Source organism: Bos indicus x Bos taurus, chromosome 29, assembly GCF_003369695.1.
Source record: "Bos indicus x Bos taurus breed Angus x Brahman F1 hybrid chromosome 29, Bos_hybrid_MaternalHap_v2.0, whole genome shotgun sequence".
In the NCBI taxonomy this organism is placed as follows: domain Eukaryota; kingdom Metazoa; phylum Chordata; class Mammalia; order Artiodactyla; family Bovidae; genus Bos; species Bos indicus x Bos taurus.
The window spans coordinates 45,674,541-45,701,383 of record NC_040104.1 but is presented as its reverse complement, the minus strand read 5'-3'; the positions used below and the strand labels follow the sequence as shown (position 1 = coordinate 45,701,383).

General features: G+C 44.1%; 2 protein-coding genes across 2 annotated transcripts; one reads left to right on the top strand and one right to left on the bottom strand.

Moving 5' to 3' along the window:
- The first annotated feature begins 4,929 nt into the window (after positions 1 to 4,929).
- LOC113886080 (upstream-binding factor 1-like protein 1) lies at positions 4,930 to 5,817 on the top strand. Its single transcript, XM_027532013.1, has one exon. The coding sequence runs from the start codon at positions 4,930 to 4,932 to the stop codon at positions 5,815 to 5,817; it is 888 nt and encodes a 295-aa protein (XP_027387814.1).
- A 7,284-nt stretch (positions 5,818 to 13,101) lies between these two features.
- Positions 13,102 to 23,139, bottom strand: LOC113886079 (PRAME family member 8-like). Its single transcript, XM_027532012.1, has 6 exons — positions 22,853 to 23,139; positions 21,920 to 22,492; positions 20,510 to 20,957; positions 14,282 to 14,496; positions 14,050 to 14,206; positions 13,102 to 13,140 (listed from the first exon to the last, which is right to left on the bottom strand). Exons 1-6 carry the CDS (start codon positions 23,137 to 23,139, stop codon positions 13,102 to 13,104), a joined length of 1,719 nt encoding a protein of 572 aa, XP_027387813.1.
- Positions 23,140 to 26,843: the final 3,704 nt, after the last annotated feature.

The window sequence follows — 26,843 nt, the reverse complement described above, 5'->3', positions numbered from 1 at the left end:
TGATTTAGGTTTTCCAAATTATATCTTACTCTTACATGTTTCACAAGTATTAGTTTAAAAGTATATTTATATATAATTTAGGAAATAGAAGAAATCAATTTCAAGACTGTTATGAAATCTGTTATTGGTCTAATAACTAGTCATTTCAAGCTAGATATACTTTTGACCATGTTGGGTGAATCAAATTGTTCTCAACAAACAACTGTATTTTGTAAAATGCAATGTTCCTGTTTAATCACTCTAAAATCAGAATTAGATCAATCTTGGATGCCAGAGTTTGGAGCCTCTTTTCTCAAATTCCCAAACTAATCTACAATAATTATTCATATTTTTATCTATTCTATAGATAAAATATATAGAATAGATAAATTTGGATTGGAACTAAAGGGGTTTTAATGACCACTGTAAATTTGATATGTTGTTAAACCCTAGAGCTTGTGAATAAAGGGCAGAAATGATCAAAACATGGAAGGATACATATTCAAATGTCCTAGTAAACTAAAATCAAATATGGAGGGAATTTAAGGAGAATGCAAGATCCTTAAAATCAGAGAGGAATGGGTATTCAATATAAAATCAGTGATGAGGACTAGGACTTCAGTTGTGGATTCTATTAATATATAGAGATTAGAGAGAGATTTAGTGTAGTTAGTGTTGATTGGCGGAGAAGGCAATGGCAACCCACACGAGTACTCTTGCCTGGCAAATCCCATGGATGGAGGAACCTGGTAGGCTGCAGTCCATGGGGTCGCTAGGAGTAGGACACGACTGAACGACTTCACTTTCACTTTTCATTTTCATGCACTGGAGAAGGAAATGGCAAGCCACTCCAGTGTTCTTGCTTGGAGTATCCCAGGGACAGGGGAGCCTGGTGGGCTGCTGACTATGAGTGACTTAGCAGCAGCAGCAGCAACAGTGTTGATTGGGTTTATCCAAGGGGACTGTGGTAATCTAATCAGGAAGGGGCCTCAAGGGTCCTGATAGTGGGATCTCAGATGCACTGTTTCTTCTGTTCAGAGTTGTTCTGAGTGGCTGGACCGTGGACAGCTCCGAAAGTTACAGCTGCTGACCCATCCAGAGAACACAGAACTCCTGACTGGATGGGACTGATTTTCACACCAGCATTGAGGAGACCAAATCTACAACTTTCCGGTGAGTAAATGGTTCTGAGTAGATGGCTTCATATTTCTTTCCCTCAAAAATTAAAAAGAATAATTTTAATTCAGCAGTAGCAGGCTTAAGAATTTCTTAAGCAAACGAAAAATCTAGTTCATAAGAATTATGTTATTACTTAGAATTTCACTCTGAAACTATAGACTTACCTTCAAATCATTGGAATTTGTGAGTGAACATGAGTAATTCTATGAACTTATGATTCCATGATATAAAAGGAAAATATGAATTTCTTGATGGGAAGTCCTAGACAGTTTTTCCATTTAGCATGATACCTAAAATTTGAATGAGAAACTGTGCTGTAGAACATGAAGAGTAATATATTTGTAAGGAAAAGTTGGAGTTTCTGCCTTTAAATTGTCCAATAGCAACCCAGACCTGATAATGGCTCTGAAAACAACATTGGTAATACACCAAATACCTGAAAGAAAAAGAAAGTCTGCACTCACTCTGATATAGAAGTGGAAACTTTTATTAACTTCAGTCATTGATTTTGAAGCACAATATATTAGATGGCTGGCTTCCCTGGTGGCTCAGGGGTAAGAAACTGCCTGCTAATGCAGGAGACACAGGTTCAATCTGTGGGTCTCAAGGGCCCCTGGAGAAGGGAATGTCAACCCACTCCAGTATTCTTGCCTGGAAAATCCCATGGACAGGAGCCTGGTGGGCTACAGTCCAAGGGCTGCAGAAGAGTCCCACAGGCCTCAGAGATTAAACAACTACAATATTAGAAGGAACTGTGTGTTAATTGATTGATGGATTTGATGAATTTGGCTGCACCAGATCTTTCTTGCACCTTGAGGGACCTTTAGATGGGACATGCAAACTCTTAGTCCCCACACGGGCACTCTGTGTCTTGGCAGGTGAACACTTTGCTGTGGAATGTGGGCTCTCATTTCCTGACGAAGGACCAAATGCTGGTCCTGTCCACTGGTAGCACAGTCTTAGACATTGCACCTCCAAGGAAGTCCCAGAACTGATCTTATTGTAACCCGGAATTTGTATGTTTCCAAACGGGAAAACTTTTCTGATAGTAGAGCAAATCTGATATGATTGGAAGTATGTTGATGTGCTAATCAAAAAAATGGATTCCCCTTACATTAAGGTCACTTAAATTGAAGAGTGTCATTTTCAAAGAGAAGAGAAAATTCAATTGTTAGAGTTCTCAGAACTGAAAGTTGTAGTTAAACAAAGATTAATGTTATGATTAAGAGTCATTTTTATTAGAGATAGAAGGGACTGAGTTTTAACAGAATAAAATAGAACACTGAATGTAAGTACCTTTGTTTAGAGTAGATAACTTTGTGTGATACACTGTGTGTGATGTGTCATTGTTTCTCAGGTTGCTCTGTCAGAGGCGGTCAGAAGACTCTTCTTGTGTGAGTGCAGGAGACACGTGCAGAGAAGGGCTTCCCCTGCCAGTGCCTGAAGTACGTGCGCCTCCTCCACAGGTCAGTGTTCCTATTTGTTCATTTCTATGAGCTTCCAATGAAACATGTTTTGTCATCTTTATATCTCAGCTAAAACAGAGAGTCCCTAGCTTATTGTGAAGTAGTGCAGTGAAAGTCATTCAGTCCTGTCCAACTCTTTGCGACCACATGGGCTATCCAGTGGATGGACTTCTTTAGGCCAGAATACTGGAGTTGGTAGCCTTTCCCTTCTCCAGGGGATCTTTACAACCCAGGGATCAAACCCAGTTCTTCCGCACTGCAGGTGGATCCTTTACCAGCTGAGTCAAAAGGGAAGGGTCTTCTTGTATACAGTTGTATTTAATATGCCTTATTATAATGTCTATTGACCTCCCCGGAAGTGAAATATTGACCACTTAAACTCTTTTTCAATCCTTACATACACATGTTTACCCTTCTCCTCTCTTCATCTTCCCTTTGTACTTCTATGACATGTTTCTTAGATGAATTATATCTATTACAGCTTTCTTAGATTAATTATATCAATTATCCTCTCAACTGCACATTCAGTCTATGGCCATCTGGACTTTTCTTAGGAGGGAGCTATGCTCAGAATCCTAAGGACTGTTAGTGTTCTATAGAAGATTGCATTCACAGTAACATTGAGCAGAAAGTACGGAATTCCTGTCTACATCCTGCGCTCCCAGAATAAGCAGGCGTTTTCCCCCTGTTGTCACATTATGTCTCAGAGTGGTGCGTTTATTATGATTTAGGAACCTCCACTGACACTTCATTATCACCCAAAGTCTATGGATGCACATTACTGTTCACTCTTGGTGTTGTGCATTCTGTTAGTTTTCACTGATATACAGTGACAAGTATCCAGCTCTATAATATCCAGAAGGGTTAGACTGCTGAAAGTCATTTGTGATCACCTATTCATCAGTCCCATTATCCTAACTGCTGGGAAGCAAGGTTTATTTCACTGTCCTCATATATTTCTCTTTTTTTCCCATATACTCCTTTTTCCTTGAATGTCTTATAGTTGGACTCATGAAATATGTATGTTTTTCAGTTTAGATTCATTCACATAGAGATATGAATAAAAGAATACCCCATGTCTCTTACTGGCTTGATCGCTCATTTCTTTTTAGAACTGAGTACTATTTCATGGTCTTAATGTACCAGAGTTGCTTTATCCATTCATTATGGTTGTTTTCATGTTTGTGATTATGACCAAAATGACTATAAACATCCCATTGCAGGTCTTTTTTTCTTTTTTATGGATACAGGTTTTCAAATGATTTGGGCAAATACAAAGGAGCATGAGTCCTGACTTACGTGGTAGGAGGATATTTAATTTAGTAACAAGTTGCCTTATTGTCTTTCAGAAGGCTTGTAATGTTTTTCATCACCTTACGAAATGAATCAAATTGCCTGATATTCCACCCTCTCAGTACTTGGTCCTTCTTTGGGATTTTGACCATTCTTGTCCGTGTGCTGTGGTATCTCATTGCTATTTTAAAGCCCTGTTGCTTGTCAGGCATTTTTATTTTAAACTTCCCTTGCTTTTCTCTCATCCTTTGTCCCTTGAGTGAGTCCCCAGGCTCTTGTTCATTTCTATGTAAAACCCACTGTGGTGAGACTGGGAGGCAAGTTGGGTTCAGGCCTGAGGATTTTTAATTGTGAAAAGAAGCTTCATAATGCTCAACAGGACTCTCAACTCACAGGTTGGGCTGGTTTTCATTTATGTTCTTGAGGGTAAATGAAATAACAGAAGGGATGTATCCCAAGTGGGCTCTGCTTCTCTCCTGTGTCACATAGGAGAATAACTTTCCTTTTCTTTCTCCACAGAAACAGAGGATCGCACACACTGCAGGACTTCAGAAATAACTCACCTGCTGAATCTTGAGAGTGAAGAAACAAAAATTCTGCTGAGGTGTCTGAACTGCTGGGATCACATAAGTGTCCCAAAGACCTAGAAATGGCAATGCCTAAACGCCAAGATGACTGGTCCAAGGAAGACATTGTGCAGTTATTGGAAAGTATGGAGAAAAGCATTCCATCCAGTGACGGGCACACGTTCAAAACAACCCAGTCAGTGATGGACTGGGAAAAAGTAGCTTTTAAAGATTTTTCTGGTGAAATGTGCAAACTCAAATGGTTAGAGGTTTCCCATAAGGTGAGAAAGTTTCGCACACTGAAAGAATTAGTCCTGGAAGTTAAGGAAAATGTTAGCAATCCTTCCAAAAAACACAAGAAAACACAAGAAAACAGCAGAAAACATAAGAAACATGCTTATTTGTTCCAGAAGTCCCTGACAGCTTACCGGCACATTTCCCAAGTGATGCGACCCCAGTACATCCAAAAACACCCCAAGATAAGCAACCAGGAGCTGACCAAGGTTCTGTCTGAGGAACACAGGAAGGTGCCTGAGCAGCTGAGGGTGAAACACAGTCAGGATCTTGAGAAAGAGAAAAAGGATTTTAGGGAGAAAATAGCTCTGTTCAGAGCACAGCACCCTGATCTAGTCCCAAACCCTGAGAAATCTGGTGTCCCTCAAAGAAGTGAAATGAAAGTGCCAGAGAAGCTTCAGGAGAATGTTCAAAAAGTGAAGTCTCCCCCAGAAAAGAGTTTACCCATGAAGTGGAAATTCCACGGAGAGCCCAAAAAGCCCCCAATGAATGGCTATCACAAGTTCCACCAGGATCTCTGGTCGAGCAGGGAGCTGAAAGTGGTGCCCCCGAGGGAGCGCATGGTGGAGATCAGTAGACGCTGGCAGCGGGTCCCCCAGGACCAGAAGGAGCTTTATAAGAAGCAGGCGGAGGGACTGCAGACACAGTACAAGGTGGACCTTGATCTCTGGCTGAGGACTCTGTCTCCTGAAGAATATGCTGCTTACAGAGAGGCGACCTGTGCTAAGCGTAAGAACATGAGCGTGACCGGGGGCCCGAATTCCAAGATTAGAAGGATGGGTCTGCAGTCCCCATCATCAGGGAATCTGCAAGGAAGGCTTAGAGAGGACCCAGGGCTTCAGGCTGCAGAGTTAGCATCATCAGACATGATTAGAGAATATTCTCCTGCCTCAGGGAGATCAGAGGAAAATGAGGAAGAGGAGGAAGGCAGCCGCTCCTCAGCCCCCAGCAGTGAGGATGAAGATGGAGATTCTGAGCCGGAGGACCACGGGTCCAGCTCATCGTCCTCAGGGGACTCCTCTGACTCGGATTCCAACTGAGTTTAGTTCACAACCTGAAGAGACAGAACTTTCAGCAGAAGTCCATGGGCTCGTCTCTCCATGCTTTTTCATTGCCTTCCTTCTTTCCCTCCCTCTTCATACAAAGTTGGACCTCTTGGAAAGAAGGCATCTTGAGCTGTAATTTCTAGCTTTTCCATCCACTCCATGTTCACCCTGAGAGAAAGTCAATGCAATGACGCCTCGTGGAATAAACCCTGAGCTGACTGGGCTGTGGGGCCCCCTGGACTAGACTGAGCTCCCTGAACTGGGAAGGCTTGCTCTCCTCACCCTCTGCCTGCCAGACGTTTTAGGGGCTCCAGGGGTCGGTGAGCCCCTTCTCTGTGACCCTGTCCCTCAGGACTCAGGCAGTGATCTGGGGAGGGAAGATCTGATTGACTGGAAGTGGGAGACTTGCCCTAAAGAAAGCTGTCAGGCCCTGATGTCTCTGGCGCTTCTCTCTGAGCTGAGGAGCTGGCCCTTCCTTTCCTTGGAAGTGGGGCCGGCACGTGGGCAGCAGCATTTCCATGTGTGTGTGCATCCCTGTTAACTGTCCATGAGATTTTCTCACTGATCAAAATCACAACATTAAAAATGTGTAACCCCTCCACCTGAATTAGGTTTTCCTTAAAACCAGCCTCTTTTGACCCAGTGCCCTGAGTTTTCAGGCCATGTCTGAATTTCTACAGGTTTCTTCCCCAACCCCTTCCTCCTGCTCTAGGTTACAAGTGAGTCATGTTTTTACCATACACTCAAATTGTATTATGTTATGACTTGTATGGTTTGAGTGTCAGTATTTTAATTCACAGATACTAAACTGTTTGGGAATTCATTTACCACTATGACACATTTTTATTATTTTGGTTTATTGATGTATTTGAAAGTGTATTTAAATCTAATGCCATCTCATTAAACTTTTTTTCCTAAACTTTCCTGGCTATTTTCATTTTTGATTCTCATGGACAAGTAGTATCATACAAGTATTGTTCTTGTATATGAAAAGTGTTGAATTTGGAGACTTCCTCTTCATCCATGATGTCTTAATGGGGCATTTTATTCCTCATGAATATACAGTTGGGGAACTACTGTAGAGCACATGGAACTCTGCTCAATTTTGTGTGGCAGCCAGGATGGGAGGGAAGTGTGGGGAAGGATGGGCACAGGTATATTCATGGCCAAGCCCCTTTGCTCTTTACCTGAAATTACCACAATATTAAAACTTCTCTCTCTCTCTTTTCACAGATTAATTTACTTATTTTTCATGGAGCTTGGTCTTCTTGCAGTGCAGGACACGTTTCCAGTTAGGGGGAGCTGGGGCAACTCAGTGCTTGGGCTCCTCCCTGAGGTGGTTTCCCTGGGTTTGGAGCAGGGCCCTAGAGCAGTGGCTCAGTAGTTGTGACACGTGGGCTTTAGTGCTCCAGGGTTGTGAGATCTTCTGGGACCAGGAATCAAACCCATGTCCCCTGCATGGGAAGGCAGATTCTTAACCATTGGACCAGCAGAGAAGACCTACCACAGAATTATAACTGTCTATACTGCAATACAAAATAAAAACTGTTTAAAGAAACAGGCAGGAAATTACACATATGAGATGAATATAGGCTAAAATTCTGAATTTTCTAATAGAAGAATACAACATTGGTTAAAATACTAAAATATCTTTTTAACTGTTGCTTCACCTATACATGAACTGGGAATAAACCTCCAGTCTTATAGGATCTAATTTAAGAACAAGATTTAGTGCTTCCAAAATGACTTGTTCACAGTTCGTTCACGTCCACAGAATATTAAGTGGGTTTCTTTCCTCTAGGAAAATCTAAACAGATTTTTGGTTGAAAAGACTCAGGGAGGAAAGCAGGAAGCACTGCTCACTGCCTGCCAGACAGCATCTCCCTTTTATTCTAGAAATGAAATTGAAGCCAGGAGTCTAGAACTCAACCCCAGAGATACTTCTGCCTCTTTAGCTGTGGGACCCGGCTGCTCCACGTCATTAGACCTTCCTTCCCAGAACCTGCCCAGCCTGCACTTCTGATCCCTTCACTGTAGAAGGACAGGTGCGGGGCAGCAGCAGGAAGAAAGCAGGGGTCAGGGTCTCACCTCTAAGGATTCTCAGGCTGCCATTTCCTCCTCTAGGAGATCTTCCCATCCCAGGGATCAAACCCAGATCTCCTGCATTCCAGGAAGATTCTTTACCCTCGAACCACCGAGGAAGCCCAGGCTTGGCTCTTAAATACTCCCAAGAAGTAAAATGACTTTACTTTCAGGTGGTGACTCCTGTTTGAGTCGACAGTTTCCATCTAATCCCTGGAACTCAGGTGAGTGGGGACAAGACACTGTGGGCTGGGAAAAGGTATTGGAAGAGCAGCTCAAATGACAAAAAAAATGAACAAACTAAAACATGGCACATATGCTTTATTCAGTGATTTTACAGAAGATCGTAGCCAGAAAAGTGTCTTCTTATGTGGCTCTGAGGAACTGTTCAAAAGTTATAAGGGGAGCCAGAATACAAATGGTCAGGGGCTGAAAAAACATTCAGAAAGCATCAAAAGATTACTGTGGATGATGATCATGATACATCTCAAATTAATGATTTTCATGCTTTTAAACAATCGTTATTTATTTATTTTTATAATCTTATTTATTTGTTGGCTTATTTTAGCTGTGCTGGGTCTCTTTTGCTGACTGAGTGCAGCCTTTTCTGGTTGTGGTGAGCAGGGGCTACTCTCGAGTTGAAATGTGCTGACTTCTCCTTTTGCCGGCGTCTCATCTCAGAGTGTGGGATCGGGGGATGGTCATCAGTGGTCATGGCCCCCAGGCTCTAGTCGGGTGCTCAGTAGTCATGGTGCTTGGGCTTAGTTGTTCCACAGTCTGTGGGGTCTTCCTAGACAGGGATCCAACCTGTATCCCTGTCTCTGACCAGTGAATTCTTAACCACAGGAACCCCAGGGAAGTTCCTTTTCATGATTTTCTCTACGAAAAGAGGCAAGAGTCTGGGCTTATTGAAGTCCTGTTTGGAACTGAGTTGTTGCTCGGTTGCTCTGTCATGTGCCTCTCTTTGTGACCCCATGGAATGCAGCATGCCAGGCTTCTGTGTCCTTCACCATCTCCCACAGTTTGCTCAAATTCATGTCCATTGTGTCGGTGATGCCATCCAACCATCTCATCCTTTGTGGTCCCCTTCTCCTCCTGGCCTCAATCTTTCCCAGGATCAGGGTTTTTTTTGTTTGTTTGTTTGTTTTTCCCTTCATAATGGTATATATATTTAACGGTGTTTATGATTAGTTATTATAATTTTCAAATTAATTAATTTATTTTCATTGGAGGTTAATTACTTTACAATAATGTAGTGGTGTTTGTCATACAGGGACATGAATCAGCCATGGTTATACAGGGTGCAATGTATGGAGTTAAGGAAAGCGAGATTCAGAAAAAGAACGAGACCGGCACTCTACAGGAACAAATCACCTTTAATGAGGTCAGAAGGGGCAGCAGTCAGATTAGTGAGCTGCTTCACTAACATAAGAAAAGAATAAGTATATATAGGCATGGATGTGGAAAGCTACTGTCTTAAGGGGGCCTGTTCTCCAAGGTTGTTCAGAGTAGTTATCTCTTAAAAGGCTGGGGCAAGGAATTCTGGAGATCGGCCAGAGGCTGGACGGGCTGGGAGCTGGGCGTAGTGTCCATTTTTTTCTTTGGGTGAGAGAGTTCTTTGCTTTGCATAGAATGGTGGAGAGGACGTGGAGGGGAGTTTTAATTCCAGGCTATTTTGAGCTGTGCAACTTTCCTTCACAGAGATCAGGGTCTTTTACGATGAGTCAGCTTTTCCAATCAGGTGGCCAAAGTACTGGCTTTTCACCGTCAGCATCAGTGCTTGCAATGAATATTCACAGTTGACTTCCTTTAGGATTGATTGGTTTGATCTCCTTGCAGTTCAAGGGACTCTCAAGGAGTCTTCACAACACCACAGTTTGAAAGCATCGGTTCTTCAGTGCTCAGCCTTCTTTATGATCCAACTCTCACATCCATACATGACTACTGGAAAAACCACCACTTTCACTAGAGAAAAGCCTGCACAAACCCGTGCTATAAGAAGCTCATGATCTCTACAGTGGCCCTGGACAGTATCACGAAGGTCCTGAATATGGTGCAGCTGGACTGTATCCAGGAGATGCAAGTCACCTGGATCTGGCATCTATCCATCCTGGCCACGTTTGCTCCTCTCCTGGGTCAGACGAGCAATGTGCAGATGCCCCATCTCTCCCACATTCACGGTCTGCCCATGAGGAGCAGCAGCAGGAAGTTGTTTGATTCCCCACTCAGTTTCTAAGTGACACCGTCTCCAGTCTGTCTATCTGGATTCTCCTTCCTTGTCTGAACCTGCCTGGACCAGATGCTCAGGTGAGGGTGAACCGCTGCCTGGGAAACAGTGAACACAACACTGGCATGTCAAGCACACTGGGCCCTTTGTGTTTCTATCCTGAGCTGTGGAATCACTTCACCTCTGAAATCAAGGGGGAGGAGCAGACAACACACTAGAAATCTATGGATGGGGTGTTTGGATCCAGTGAGGGCAGACATGGTTTCTTCCTTAGGAAGAGAAAGCTATGTCAGATGACTAAGAAAATAGGTAAGTGAAGAGGGCATCAAAGAAGGGACACCACCTCAGACCTGAGCTATTTGCAAGACGAGGTTTGAGGAATTCCCTGGTGGTCCAGTGGTTAGGACTCTTCTCTTTTGGGGCTGAAAGTCCAGGTTTGACCCCTGGTGGGGGAAGTAAATTTCACAACCTGTGCAGTGTGGCCAGTAAAGAAAAATGAAAACAGAAAGTTCGGGAAAGAGACAGAGAGAAAAGTTCTGTGCTTACCACATGCTTGAACACAATGAACTTGTCTGAAATCACTGGTCCCTAAAAGATTGCCTTTTGCTCCTGATAAGTTAGTTAATATTTAAGAAATGCATAATTCTGAGAGGATCGTAGTGGAGCAGGAGCCAGAGATCATCCAAAGCTGCAGGGGGTTTGCAGGTAATGCAGAAAGGTAGTGCCAGGCGTAAATGAGACGGGTCATTTTGGGTACTGACCTTCAGGAGGAGGTTAATAGGACCTTGTCTTTGGGCAAATCACTTATCTCACAACTTTAGCTCAGCTGCCACCCTGATTTCTCAGGCCTAATTGCTTGCTTTCTCCCCAGATGCCTGAGGACCCCCTTGGCCCACCCAGCAGTAACTAACTGACAGCTTACAGAGTCAGACTTGCCCCATCTGTTTAAGAGTCCAAACTTGCATCAGCTCAAAGGCCTGGATCTGAGTGGGGTCACCATTATGGATTTTAGTCCTAAGATCCTCCACGTTCTTTTGGAACAAGTTGCAGCCACCCTCCAGGAACTTAACTTAGAGTGGTGTTGGATCACAGAGTCCCAACACAGCAAGGGGAACATACTCAATGGCCAAGGAATCATCGGAGTGAAGAGCCCTAACCCGGAGTTAGGGTACCCATGATCCTGTATGTGAGCTGTCCTCAGGGTTCTCCTGGTGGGACCATAGGTCCCAGTCCCTGACCTTTCTGTGCTAGGAAACGGCTTCACTACACACATCAAGACCCTCCATCCTAGAAGCATCATCCACACTGCAGATGAGCCCAGTCTCTTGTCAAGCATGTGTAGTGGTTCTCCTTGCATAATAGAATATCTCCTGGCCAATAGAAGAGGAAAAGTTTGAGGTAGTGACAGATTTCCTCTTCTTGGACTCTAAAATCACTGCAGACGATGACTGAAGCCATGATATCAAAAGACAACTACTTTTCGTCAGGAAAGCTCTATGACTAACCTTAAACATTTTGTTGAGGATCAGAGGCATTACTCTGCTGACAAAGGCCTGCATAGTCAAAGCTACGGTCTTGTCAGTCGTCACCTGTGTGTGTGAGAGCTGGACGGTAAAGAAGGCAGCACTAAAGAACTGATGCCTTCAAACTGTGATGCTGGAGAAGACGCCTGAAAATCCCTTGGACTGCAAGGAGATCAAGCCAGTCAATCTGAAAAGGAATCAACCCTGCATTCTCATTGGAAGGACTGATGCTGACACTGAAGCTCCAGTATTTTGGTCATCTTATGCAAACAGCCGACTTATTGGAAAAGTCCCTGATGCTGGGAAATATTGAGGGCAGTAGGAAAAGAAGGCATGAAAGGATGAGATGGCTGGATGGTATCAATGGAATGGACATGAAATTGACAAACTCCAGGAGATGGTGAGGAATAGGAAAGCCAAAGAAATAAGCAAAGGGTTAAGAGATGCTCTTAACAGAAGAAAGAATGTGCAGAAATGGTAAGGTATTGGATCATAGACAACTCAGTGCTCTTTTTTGAATCAGTAACTGGAGATTGCTGAGGAATAAGCTGAAAAGGAGAGGAAAAGACCATGGAAGGCAGCAGTTGGTTTTCAACGAGAGTTTCTTTATTTCTGACAGTTGCTTTACAAACATCTACCCAGGGAAAATTCCAACATGTGCGTCTCAAACCCACATGCAGCTCCAAACATTGAGGTTTATATATGATTGTATAATACATATCCCCAAAAGTTCCAACACCTCCCAGAGTCTACATTTCCCCTTGCAATCCAGCACCCCCATAGGATCATCTTTCCCTTTCCCATTCACGTTGAGCTGATGTCTGAAACCACGGATTGGTTTTCCATTCCTGATGCATCTACTGCCAAGATTTTAGTTTGCAGGTGACCCGAAGTAAACTTTGACAGATGCATCCAGCTAGGAGGAGGGTAACAGTGGTACAGAAAAGGCTCCTCGGGATAGAATGCCTTAATGCCCTAGTGAGGATACAGGCTGGAGCTAAGCCAGATGGAGCTTGGATATCCTAAATCCCACATAATTTCAATGAGTTTATCTTGAAGTTGGACGAGTCAGCCGAGGTGGAGGGCTCCATGAGGCTACAGCTCTCCTGAGGGGAAGGACCAAACTCATCACTTAAGGTGCTCAGCCCAGTGGTGTGACTCAGAAGCTTCTCCAGGATGGCCAGAAAGGAGATTACCACACAGACACAGGCCCCAAGCTTGAAGGGCAGACAGGATGGAGTCACATTGGGACTCTGTGATCTAATACCAATTTAGGTTCAGTTCCTAGAGTGTGGCTTGTTCCAAAGAACAACTTGTTCCAAAAGAACATGGAGAATCTCAGGACTAAAGTCCATCGTGGTGACCCCACTCAGATCCAGGCCTTTGAGCTGATGCAAGTTTGGGCTCTGGGACAGATGGGGCAAGTGTGACTCTGTAAGCTGCCAGTTAGTTACTGCCGGGTGGGCCAAGGGGGTCCTCAGGAATCTGGGGAGAAAGCAAGCAATTAGGCCTGAGAAATCAGGGTGGCGGCTGAGCTAAAGTTGTGAGATAAGTGATTTGCCCAAAGACAAGGTCCTACTAACCACCTCCTGAAGGTCAGTACCCAGAATGACCTGTCTCATTTTGGCCTGGCACTACCTCTCTGCATCACCTGCAAACCACCTGCAGTTTGTATGATCTCTGGCTCCTGCTCCACTATGATCCTCTCAGAATTATGCATTTCTTAAATATTAACTAACTTACCGGGAGTAAAAGGCAATCTTTTAGGGACCAGTGATTTCAGACAAGTTCATCGTGTTCAGGAATCTGGTAAGCACAGAGCTTTTCTCTCTGTCTCTTTCCCGAACTTTCTGTTTTCATTTTTCTTTACTGGCCACACTGCACAGGTTGTGAAATTTACTTCCCCCACCAGGGGTCAAACCTGGACTTTCAGCCCCGAAAGAGAAGAGTCCTAACCACTGGATCACCAGGGAATTTCTCAGACCTTGTCTTGCAAATAGCTCGGGTCTGAGGTGGTGTCCCTTCTTTAATGCCCTCTTCACTTACCTATTTTCTTAGTCATCTGACATAGCTTTCCCTTCGTAAGGAAGAACTCATGCCTTCCCTCACTGGATCCAAGCTGCCCCATCCAGAGATTTCTAGTGTGTTGTCCCTGCTCCTTCCCCTTGATTTCCGAGGTGAAGTGATACCACAGCTCAGGATAGAAACACAAAGGACCCAGTGTGCTTGACATGCCAGTGTTGTGTTCACTGTTTCCCAGGCAGCTGTCCACCCTCACCTGAGCGTCTGGTCCAGGCAGGTTCAGACAAGGAGGGAGAATCCAGATAGACAGACTGGAGATGGTGCCGCTTAGAAACTGAGTGGGGAATCAAAAACCTTCCTGCTGCTCCTCACGGGCAGACTGTGAATGCGGGAGAGACGGGGTTTCTGCATGTTGCTCGTCTGACCCAGGAGAGGAGCAAACGTGGCCAGGATGGACAGATGCCAGATCCAGGTGACTTGCACCTCCTGGATACAGTCCAGCTGCACCATATTCAGGACCTTTGTGATACTGTCCAGGGGCACTGCAGAGATCATCTGCTTCTTACAGCACAGGTGTGTTCAGGCTTTTCTCTGTGCCACTCACCTGGGGAGGTAGGAGAGGAAGTTATCCAGGGTCCTTTTACTTAGACAAAGGTCTGTGTATACTTTAAGGGAGCCAAGGCCTGCTGTGTCCTTGAGCTCTGCTCCACCACTGGTGCCATTCCTGAGTGTGAGCCCCCTTGAGTGCTGGCTCCAGACCACACGCTCCAGAAATTCTGGCCAGTATTCCATGAATCTAGCACCTGCAGTTTGCACCTCCTGTGAGGACCAGGAGATTGACAGGGATGCATTACCATCCACACAGACTGCAGCCACAGACTCAGAAATAGACCACAGACTGCCCTCTGCATTTCCTTCACGTCTCTCTCGTCACCTGCTTCCTCACCGGCTCCCCTCTGTGCCTCTCTGTTCTCCAGCTCCCTTTCTCCCCCTTTCCTCTCCAGGTCTCCACTTCTAGTAGGATTAGGCCTCATGGGAAAGGGATGGGGCATATTCTCTCAACCTCCCTTGCATCTTAGGCACCCTTACATATCAGGAAGGCATTTCTCACAGTGAGCCAAGGCCTCTAAGCCTCTCCATTGCCACCCTCAGAGCCCTTGGGTCTGTCCATGGGTCACCAAATTGGCCCACCCCAGAAGTCTCTTCCGGGATGCCCAGGACCCTATCAATCTACTTGGATCTTGGTCCCCTGGAGTGAACTTTCTGGGCCAGCAGGACATCAAGTGCTTCCAGCCCTGCTCATAAGGGACCCACATAAGGCAGGGCAATGAGGCCCTCCAGAGGGAGGCAGACAAAGGGACAGGCTTGCACCGTGATCCCAAGGTCTTGATGTGCCTACCATGGGTTGCATCCATGAAGAGGGGTGGGTAGAGCTCCCTGGGCAGAAACTCCAGATAAGAATAGACCAAGGCATCTTCCCTGAGCAGGTGCATTCTCTCCAGGTCCAGGAGCCTACGGGGGTTCTGAACACTCATCCTGACTCTGCTTCAGGAGGAATCCTGTGGAAAATGCCAGTGAGCATATCATCCATGTCAGGCCAAGCAGGAGCAGACCTAAGACAATCTCCCAACACTTCAGAGGAATCTACTCAGGACTAAGGCACTGCTCTGGCAGGGGTGGACGTGCCTGTTAGGCCACATGCCATTCAGGCCTCAGTGGGCACAATGATATAGCTCTTTCCCTACTGGATTCAGAACAAGCCTCTGACAAGTACCAATCCGGAGGAACGGCAACCACCCGCCCTTTCAGTTCCATACGGTACTTGGATTAATCCAAGTCCCACCTGGAAGTGGGCAGCAGGAATTCTGAAAACCCACTCCAGTCTTTATGAGGGAATGACATCAGAGCGTCATTTAGAGCCCTAAATCAATACGAGGAAGGTCATGTGGACCAACGCAGCCTCCATCCTCAGTTACCCCTAACATGAATGCCATGTGTGTCAGAACTGTGTAGGTGAAACTCATGAAACAAAACTCCAAAAAGATATTTTGAATACATATGTTAAATGTCTTTACAAGATATTTTAAAATGATAGAAGTTAAAGCACTAATTAAAATGTTTGAGTTCAGGCAAAACTACACTGAGAGGCAAAATTAAACCTGAAACGTGTTCATTGGAAAGAACTGATTTTTTTTAACAACTCTCCCTTCACTAGGGATACACGGCACCCTTCAAGATTAGCTAACCACTGGTAAGAGAAGAGAAGGCTTCCTTCGTAGCTCAGTTGGTAAATCATCTGCCTGCAATGCAGGAGGCCCTGGTTCGATTCCTGGGTCAGGATGATCCCCTGGAGAAGGAAATGGCAACCCACTCTAGCATTCTTGTCTGGAGAATCCCATGGACAGAGGAGCCTGACAGGCTACAGTCTATGGGATCGCAAGAGTCGGACACGACTTGGCGACTAAACCACCACCACCAGTAAGAGAAGAGTGTCCTTATATGAGGGTGGTAACTTACTGCTCTAATCTGCCTGGTGGGGTGCTCACAATTCAAACCCTGTGAGAACCCCTCTGATGTCTCCAGAGCCAGGAAATTCTGCACCTCTTCTCCAGTGCTTGAGACTTTTATAAGTCTTTTTGTTCTGTCATCCCTCTGTCCCACTGCTAACCCAACCAGAACAGTATATCTGATTAGATTACAGAGGGACCATTGGATTGACCCTGATTGGATCATCATACTTCTCTAGATTAGTTGATTGAATCATATACACATCACCAGAGACTGATGGAGTGGTCAGGTAATCAAGGACCTGTTCACTGATTCACTTCACAAATATATACTGTATTCTACTAATATGGACAGTTATATTCTTGTGGATCAAGCATGAAAGGGATTATTGATTCCTGCCCTTGGCCAAGAAAGAACAAAAGTTGACAGAATCATTGTTGGGGGAATTTTGGTCAAGTCAAAATTAGCAAAATGTCCTTGAGTTAAAACAGCTCATGAAAGCAGTGGTGTTGTCATCAAAGAAACCAAAATACACTCATTCTTGTATGAGATTTTCACTCAGGTGTTCTGTAGGAAACACAGGAAATTCTAAGCCTATTTGGGCAGCAAGGGAAGAGCTTTGGGGGATGTGATTGGTTTTCCAGGCCTAAGCCAAGCCTTCTCTGAAGGTAGACAGGTCAAAACCTCAGTGAGAGTAAGAGTGGTCCTGGACAGTTTGGAGCTAAGCATTCCTAAAGGGACATCATGAATGATCACAACGATGGAAAATAAAGATTTCTTTTTCATTTTTATACTTTGAGAAACAGGGAAATTTAAATACACTACTCTGGGTGATATTAAGATAGCAAAAGAAGGCTTCCCTGTGATTCATTCATAAAAAATCTGACTGCCAATGCAGGAGACATGGGTCTGATCCCTGGTCTGGGAAGATCCCATATGACATGAGGCATATAAACCCACTTGCCACAACTGTCAGAGAAGGCAATGGCACCCCACTCCAGTACTCTTGCCTGGAAAATCCATGGACAGAGGAGCCTGGTAGGCTGCAGTCCATGGGGTCGCTAAGAGTCGGGAACGATTGAGCCACTTCACTTTCACTTTTCACTTTCATGTATTGGAGAAGGAAATGGCAACCCACTCCAGTGTTCTTGCCAGGAGAATCCCAGGGAAGGGGAAGCCTGGTGGGCTGCCCTCTCTGGGGGTCGCACAGAGTCGGACACGACTGAGGCGACTTAGCAGCAGCAGCAGCATTAGCCACAACTGTTGAGTCTGTGCTCTAAATCCTGGGAGCCGAAACTACTGAAAGTCAAGCACTCTAGAGTTTGCTCTGCAACAAGAGAAGCCACCTCCGTGAGAAGCCTGCACACCACGACTAGAGAGCAGGCCCCTTGCCCCAGCTAGAAAAAAGCAGGAACAACAGTGAAGACCCAAGGCCACAAAAAGAAATGCAATAAATTTCAAGGAAAAGAGAGGCTCAGAGGAAACACTGTCACCTTAGAGGCTGTTCTTTCCCAGAGTTGAGATCAGCACAGCCCACTGAGGGTGGGCACTGCGGGCTCTTTGGGAACTTGGAATCAGAGAAGAAATGAACCTGCTTCAGTCCCCAATAACCCTGCCGTCCAGAGGTTTTCTTTAAGTTGTGTTTTTGTTGTTGTTGTTGTTCTCACTGAGGACACTTTCCAGATGGCTATTTCCCCCTCCATTTTTCAGGGGTCTTAGAAGTCAAATAAATCATAATTTCACTGGCCCCTTTTCTACTGTATTTAGATGATTACTGTTTCCTCAGACCTAGCTAAATCCACACAGATTCTGATCAAGTTGACACCGTTAGGCCCAGAAATAAAATTCTGCTATTTCTCTTCATAAATACCAACATCTTTTCTGCACTTAATACTGAAGCTCTTATGGTGTTAGCATACTACCTCATTCAGGGATGACTCCCACTTTGAGACGCATCATACAAGGATTTCTTTGAAGTTGAATGTCACATGCAAAGGGAGACCTTTTCTCCATCGATAAGAATTTTCCATGCCTCTCACGCACCCCAGTTATTTGATGCCTGAACAATTCTTATACACCTCTGACCACCAAGGTGAAGACTCCCTGAAGGGTGTTCTCTGTCTGAGTCACTTTGGGGAAGATTGCTTTCACCATATTTCTCTCATGACCTTTACATAAAAAGCATTAAAATGGATTCTACTCATGACATTTTAAACATAAACATGATGAAAAAAATACATATTTGTGTAACTGAGTCACTTTGCCTTACAGTTAAGATGAGACACAATAATTTAACTAAAACTATTTATAATTGTGTGTTTAAATTGTGTTTATTTTTAATTGTGTGTTTAAGTAAAAACACAATGATTTAACTATAGTTCAACAAAAACTGTTTTTAAAAAAACCTGGGACTTCTGAGGTGGTCCAGAGTTTAAGAATCTGTCTTACAGTGCAGGGGATGCCAGTTCAATCCCTGGCCCAGGAATATGTCTCATGCCACAGGGCAACTAAGCCCATGAGCAGCAACCATGAGCCCATGTGTAGCAACAAGTTAAGCCTGTGGACTGGAGCCTGTGCTCCAAAACGAGAGACGCCACCACAAGGAGAAGCCCGAGCCCTGCGATGAAGAGCAGCTGTGTCCACCACAGCTAGAGAAAGCTATGCAGCAAGGAAGACCTAGCACAGCCAGAACAAAATCAATCAATCAATCAGAAAATTAGTCTCTGAAGAAAGCTCATGGGCTGATATGGAGCTCTGCCACAGTGGCCAGATTCCAAGTTGGTCATTCTCGGGTATGCGGGAATCTGGGGATATGCAGAAGGACCTTTCCTGCCTGAGCTGTCATCATTGTGCCAAAGAAAATCAGAGAGAGACATGGGGTTAAGTGCTAAAGACAAATTTTATTCAGCATGATGACAATAGACTGCCAAATGGGCTTCTTTTGACATTCCTCCAGAATTTGGCTTCTCTAGCTCCCCTGTGGACTTGATGAATTACTGCCACCAGACCACAATTGATTTTCACTAATCATTATTTAGTTTGTTCTAACTTGTTTTCAAATGGTTTATGTCTTGTGTCTCTCTTCGCTGTATTATGAATTTATAAATGTAACGAGCTATATACCTTATAGCCCATCTACTTTATAAAATAGTGTCTCCTGCACTACCCAAGGGGAACCCAGGCTTCTAACACAGTTAAATATCCTGAGGCTATCAATCACATTTAAAACCACATAGAGAATATTTGTAATAGTACATATCTAGATATGAGAAGAGGGAACAGGGAAAAATATTTTCTGCATCATTATAGACTAGTAAGACAGGAGATCCAGAGAATCATAAGAAATATTTTATAATGAATCTTCAGCTGATTGAGGGATAGAGTAGGGAGCTGAGAATAAAAATGGCCAACTATAAGTTATATGGTGTAAAGACATTTTATTATACATCTTGATATGCTGATGTCAAAACATGCTCTACTAGTCTTCCTCGATAGGGAAGAACAATAGTAGGTATGGGAATAAAATAAAACTCTTATTGACATGACCCAGCTTTCAAAAGACATGCTTCTGAAATATACTTCTGGTATAAATGTGACAAAACCATATTTCATGCTGTATGATTTTAGTATTTTTCTGATAGGAATATGCATGTAAGTACCCACTCTTGACAGGATGTGCTATTGAGGACCACTGAGTGTATTTCCTTTGCTGTTTGTATTAACCACCGGAACTAAGTAAGGAAACTATGAAGAAAAAAGATAACTAGGGAATGATGGAGTTTCAGATCATACGCAACAGAGGGCTTCCACTCCACCAGTAACTGGAGATCTACGAGATGTAAATACAGAAAGAAGAATAATATCATGGAGGGCATTTATCATTTACACTGAAGGTCTCTTTATTTCTGATCATTTCTACAAGTGTGCATACAGAAATAACTTGAACATGTGTGTCTCAGACTGAACCTTCCAGAAACTCAGTTTCATATTTGACTCTATAAACACATATCTAAAAAAGTCACATCAATTCCTCAAGTCAACACTCCCTTTTGGAATCCTGCACCCCTGCTGGATCAGGTTTTTCAATCACACTGAGCTTATATCAGAAACCAGGGCTGTGTTTTCCCTTCATAATGGATGTATGACCTAGATTTCAGTTTTCAAGTGTCCAGAAGAAAGCTTCTGATAGAAGCAACCGACTACACACTGTATTACAGAATTATGTGTTGGGACTCAGGTGACCACACATGTCATCACCACAGTAAGGACAGGGGCTGGGGCTAACCCAAATCTTCCTGGGACGTTCTAAGTATGTAAGGATCACCCTCAGCTTAGCCTTTATCTGAGCAAATCTTTCCCGGTGAAGGACACCCAGAGAGCTGTAACTCTCCCGAGGGGCTGGATAAAGCTCTAGATTTAAATCAGGGAGCCTGTCAGTATGACGCAGGACACTCTCCAGGACAGCCATGGAGATGAGGTTTCCACACATGGTGAGGACCCTAAGCTGGGAGCAGCAGCTCAGGGCAGGCAGAAAGCCCATGAGGTGGACGTCCGTGATCCCACACAGGTTTAAGTCCAGTTCTTCCAGAGTGCCTGCAACTTTCTCCAGTAGAACTTGAAGGAGCTTGGGATTAAAGTCGGTCAGGGTGATGCCACTAAGATTCAGGCCCTTCAGCTGACAGATTTTTGGACACCAGGACAGATGGGTCAGGTCTGATTCTGTAAGCAGGCAGTTGGTGATTGAGATGTTGTCCAAGGGGGTCTTCAAGCACCTGGGGTGGAGGTGGGGAAGAAGCAATTAGATGAGGGAAAGCAAAGTAGCAGTTGAGTTCCAGAGGAGAACTCAGTGATTGGCCCAAAGCTGATATAGTTCAAATTCCAGAGTGTCCAGTCTCATTCTAGGCTGAGTCCTGCCATTTTCTTAGTGTGACTGGATCACATTCACATGATCTTGAAAGCCGTCTTTCCTCATCTGTCAAGCAGAGTACAGTACACTCTATTTCCTTAGCAGGATGAATAGACATAATGGAATGCACTAGAACATGATCAGAGGAGATCGTGACACAAAGTGTCCATCAGGGTGGACATCACTGAGTGTAAGTTCTGGGAGATGAGATAAAAAATGCTTTTCATTTAGATCGCCACTCTGTGGGTGAGCTGCTGGTCATATACCTCTGGCCAGGTGAGGCTCTTGGCATACATGCAGAAAGGGGCTGCCGGTCTTTAGGGACTCCCAGCCCTATGACATCTACAAACTTTCTATCACTTTTTACATTCTTTTGGCTCTGCTTTGCTACCATCATCTCCAGAACCATGCATTTCCCATATATTAATTACCTTATATGCAGCAAAAGGACACCTGTTACTGACTTGGACTTTAAAACAGGCTCCTTGTGGTCATGGGTTAGTGACCACAGAGTTTCTTTTCACAACACTTAGGCTGATGTGATTTTCCCTCTTCAATGCCCCCTTTGCTTACCTATACATAAATCTTCAGAACACAGAAATCTCTCCTCCAAGAAGAAATCACATACACACTTGCACTAGATCTAGGCCCCCTAACTTGTGGGTTCCCAACATGGCGTCCCTTTCCAGAGCTTCTGTAACCGATTCCCCCCACCTGGATTCCTGTGCTTCTGTAATACTGCTTTTCACGGTGGAGCAGCAGATGAGACACTGCCCTTGATATTCTACCATTGTGTCCACTGTTAATCAGCTGTTGGCAGAGCCTCACTTGAGCATTTGGTCCAGACAGCCTTCAAGGAAGAATGGAGCTTCCATGCCGAGGTTCCGGAGGTTCCGCAGCTGGAGGATCTGAGAGGTGAATTGCAGAAGATCCTGATGGTCCTGCTCCTCAACAGCAGACCCACGAATGCGGGAGAGAATGAGACTCTGAACGTTGCTCATCTGACCCAGGAGAGGAGCAAACTGGGCCAGGGTGGACAGCTTCTGGGTGAAACTCAGTTTCACCATCTGTACACAGTCCAGCTTCACCATCCTGAGAACTTCCTTCATATTTTCCTTGGACATTGAAATAATCTTCATCTTCTTACAGCACAGGTGTATGGAGGCTTTTCTCTGCTCCACCCACCTGAAGAGGTAGGTAAGGAATTTCTCCAGGGGCTTTTTCGTAAGACAAAGTTCTATGTACACTTCTAAGGGAGTCAAGGGGTGCCTTTTCCTGGACATGTCCTCAGCCACTGGAACCAGCAGTGAGCTGGAGGGCATGTGGCCCTTGCCTCCAGACCACATGTTCCAGAAGTCCTGGCTGGTATTCCTTAAGTCCAGCACCCGCAGCTTGCCCCTCCTGTGGGGAAACAGCAAATGGTGGGGTAAGATTATTCAAAATCCACACTGAATGAACCCACAGCCTCAGAGTTCAGGCAACATTCCATCTCCCCATGTGTGCTCTTACTTCACAGTCCTGCTCTCACCTGCTGTTGTTTCTTTCCTTTCTTGCTCCCTCTCCCCCAGTTCTTTTTTCTCTTCCATCCTTCCTATTATATATTTGTAAGGGATTTCCCAAAGTGATCTCAGCAATTCCTCTGAAAAAGCCTCTGAGCTTTTTCAGAAGCCTCTGGTCACCACTTGGTCATGCACTCTGCCTGGCACCATGTGTCTCTTCCAGGAATCCAAGACCCTGCCAGGCTCCCTGGATCTGACTCACCTGGGGTGAACCTTCTGGGCAAGCAGGACATCAAGGCCTTCCAGCACTGCTTGTAAGGTTCCTTGGTGAGGCTTTTGCATCAGGCTTCCCAGAGGCAGGCGGGCAAAGGGCCAGGCTGGCACCATAGCCTTCAGGGTCTCCCTGTGTCTGCCAAAGACGGCAGCCATGAAGAGTGGTGGGTAGAGCTCTGTGGGCAGAAACTCCAAAGTAGAGATGGCTAAGGGCTCGTCTCTCAGCAGGCCAATTGCTGCCAAGATCACAAGTCTGGGAGGGTTGTGAACACTCATCCTGACTCTTTTCTGAATTGAATCGTGGGAAACTGCAAAGATACAAGACATCCTTCTCAGAACAATCATAACCATCAGGGTAGTCTCTCTCCCCACACTTCAGAGAAATCAAATCAGGGCCACAGTCATTGCTCTGGCAATGATGAATCAGAATGGAAGACTTCGGTGTGTCTGGATTCCAGTCTGGGTTTGTGTCCCTAAGGCCAGAGCTCTCCCCATCCTGCCACTAGAGCAAGAATCTAACAAGTTGCAGGAAGGAAGAAAGCCAAATGGAGGCTCATCTGTTTCCATCCACTGCTTTCCTTAATGCATGTCCCTCTTGCACATCTGCACCAGGAGACTGAAAAAGCTGACTCTCTTTGTTTTTATGGTGGAAAAAAAAAAAAAAAGAACTATTGCTTAAAGCCCAAACTATGGGGACAGGAGTTCATGTAGAACACAGCTTCCATCCTCAGTTCCCAAAGTCAACTTAGCTGGGAAAGATTAAGGAGATACTTGTAAAGGGAATGCCATTTGTGTATAGAGCAAAAACCGTAAATGTCAAGAAACAGCATGTCAAACAGATGTCTTTAAAAAGAAAAACTGCTGGTTAAGACTTTTAAATAATATAAACCAAAGCACAAATCAAAATGTTTAGAATGGAAGCACGGTACTGGATGCTTGGAGCACTGGGACGACCCAGAGGGAGGGGAGGGGAGGGGAGGGAGGAGGGAGGAGGGTTCAGGATGGGGAACTCGGGTATACCTGTGGCGGATTCATTTTGATATTTGGCAAAACTAATACAATATTGTAAAGTTTAAAAATAAAATAAAATTTAAAAAAAAGAAATATTTAGAAGAAAAATCCAAATATATACTGAATATACTTGATAAAGGAATGGAAAAGTAATAAAGATTTGATAATAAAAAAAAGAAGAAAAATAACATGTATTTGTTAACATAAGAACATCTAAATATGTACAGCAGATATTAACAGACATTGAGGAAGAAGCTGACAGCAGTACAATGATAGGAGGAGAATTTAATAACTCATTACACCAATGGGCACATCATCCAGACAGTACATGATGACTCCCATTGTACAGAGGAGCGACTGAAGCTTGGGTTGGTTACTGGTCTCACCCATGGTGAAACAGCCTATATTTGGAATGGACAATGTCACACCCAGTTCTGCTCACCACTAAAATGTCCACTTCTTCATTTCTGCAATGCTAGATCATAGAAGATTCCAGTTGGGCCAGATGGAAACCCTGGAGGATAAAAAAAAAAAAAAAGAATACTTTGAGGCAGAAGGACAGATTTAAATTTAACCTAAAGAAGAGAAAAAGGTAAACTCTCCATGCCATGTCAAACTGCATTATACCATTCATTGCATGCCTGCCATTGGCAGAACATCCCTCACTGAGGTTAACTCACCAGGTCTGATGTGGTCGGGGTAGGGATGCTGCTCAGACCTCAGACTTGATGGAGAACACAAGGAGTGACTCCAGAGCGAGAAGTTTCTGTGTCTATTCTTTGGTGCTGGGGCATTTTATGGAACTTTTTAACCACATCTTCTCTCCTTTCAACTGCTAACTTCCAATCAGTAGGCATTACCTGATTGGATTCCAGAGCATCCCTCAGGTTCATCCTGATTGGGTTACTGCCAGTCTCCAGATGAACTGATTGAGTCAGATCATCATTCATGAAAGAAAACGAATTGGGGGAGGGGGAATCCAGGACTTATTCAGTGATTCACTATATAAAATTGATTGAGTTTTGTTAATATGGCCACTGAAATAAAAAGATGCTTACTCCTTAGAAGAAAAGTTATGACCAACCTAGACAGCATATTAAAAAGTAGAGACATTATTTTGCATGAAATGTTCCCTTGGTATTTCTAATTTTCTTGAAGAGATCTCTAGTCTCTCATGCCCTATTATTTTCCTCTATTTCTTTGCATTTTTCACTTAAAATGGATTTCTTATCTCTCCTTGCTCTTTTCTGGAACTCTGCATTCAGATGTATATTTTTCATTTTCTCCTTTGCCTTTCAGTTCTCTCTCTCTCTTTTTTTTTTTCCCAGCTATTTTTAAGGCCTCCTCAGACAACCATTTTGCCTTTTAGCATTTCTTTTCTTGGGGATGGTTTTGATCACCACCTCCTGTACAATGTTACAAACCTCTGTCCACAGTTCTTCAAGCACTTTATCTATCAGATCTATTCCCTTGAATCTATTTGTCACTTCCACTGTATAATCATGAGTCTTCCCTGATAGCTCAGTTAGTACAGAGTCTGTATGCAATGCAGGAGACCCAGTTCCATTCCTGGGTCCGGAAGATCCACTAGAGAAGGGATGGGCTATCCACTCCAGTGTTCTTGGGCTTCCCTTGTGGCTCAGCTGGTAAAGAAATTACCTGAAATGTGGAAGATCTGGGCTTGATCTCTGTGTTGGGAAGATACCCTGGAGAAGTGAAAGGCTCCCCACTCCATTATTCTGGCCTGGACAATTCCATTGACTGTATTGTCCATGGGTCTCAAAGAATCGGACACAACTGAGTGACTTTCACTTTTTTGATTTAGGTTAGACCTGAATGGCCTAGTGGTTTTCCCTACATTCTTCAATTTGAGTCTGAATTCGGCAAGAAGTTCATGATCTGGCCACAGTCAACTCCCAGACTTGTTTTTGCTGGCTATATAGAGTTTATCCAATTTTGACCACAAGGAATATAATCAACCTGTTTTGGTATTGACCATCTGGTGATATCCATGTGTAGAGTCTTCTCTTGGGTTAATGGAAAGGGTGTTTGCTATGACAGGTGTCTTCTTTTCACAACACTCTGTTAGCCTCTGCCTGCTTCATTTTGTACTGCAAGATCAAACTTGTCTGTTACTCTTGACTTCCTACATTTTCATTCTAGCCCCCTATGATGATAAGGTCATCTTTTTTTGTTTTTAGATCTAGAAGGTCACATAGGTCCTTATACAACCGTTCAACTTCAGCTTTCAGCGTTAGTGGTTGGGGCATCAATTCAGTTCCGTCACTCAGTCGTGTCTGACTCTTTGTGACCCCATGGACCGCAGCCAGGTTTCCCTGTCCATCACCAACCCCTGGAGCTTTCTCAAACTTATGTCAATCACTGGACATGTCCATGGTTGCGGCATAGACTTGGATTATTTTAATGTTGAATGGTTTGCCTTGGAAAAGAGCCGAGATCATTCTGTCATTTTTGAGACTATACCCAAGTACTGCATTTCACACTCTTTTGTAGACTATGAAGGCTATTACATTTCTTCAAAGAGATTCTTTCCCATAGTAGTAGATATAATGGTCATCTGAATTAAATTCGCCCATTCCTGTCATAGCTGAAGGGATGAGAAGGACTCCTCCAATTGTCAGATCACATAAATGTTGGAAAAGACTGTGATGTTAGTGGAAATGTGGAAATTTCAAAATTCAAGGTGGTGATGTTCCTCTGGGATCACAGTTACTATGAGATCAAAAAGAAGAATGTTTTAAAGTTTAAATGAATTTTCTGAAAATAACTCAAGGCCTGATATGGCTGAAAAAGTGGTCAGACTCCAAATTGGTCATCGCTGAATATGTGGGAATCTGGGGGATACTTGTAGAACGCTTCCTGCCTGAGCAGTAATCAGCTGAGGGAATTGTTTCCAAGGAAAATCAGACACAGAAACAGGTGTAAGTGGCTACATCAAATTTTATTTA

Excerpts from the sequence above, each read along its gene's own strand:
- LOC113886080 (XM_027532013.1), top strand. The coding sequence starts at position 4,930 with ATGCGACCCCAGTACATCCAAAAACACCCCAAGATAAGCAACCAGGAG.
- LOC113886079 (XM_027532012.1), bottom strand. The coding sequence starts at position 23,139 with ATGAGTGTTCACAACCCTCCCAGACTTGTGATCTTGGCAGCAATTGGC. Across the intron at positions 14,497-20,509 it reads AGATAAAGGCTAAGCTGAGG|GAGGTGCAAACTGCAGGTGC; the intron begins GTGATCCTTACA and ends TGGTCCTCACAG. Across the intron at positions 14,207-14,281 it reads TTCCTCTCCTACCTCCCCAG|TATCACAAAGGTCCTGAATA; the intron begins GTGAGTGGCACA and ends GCCCCTGGACAG.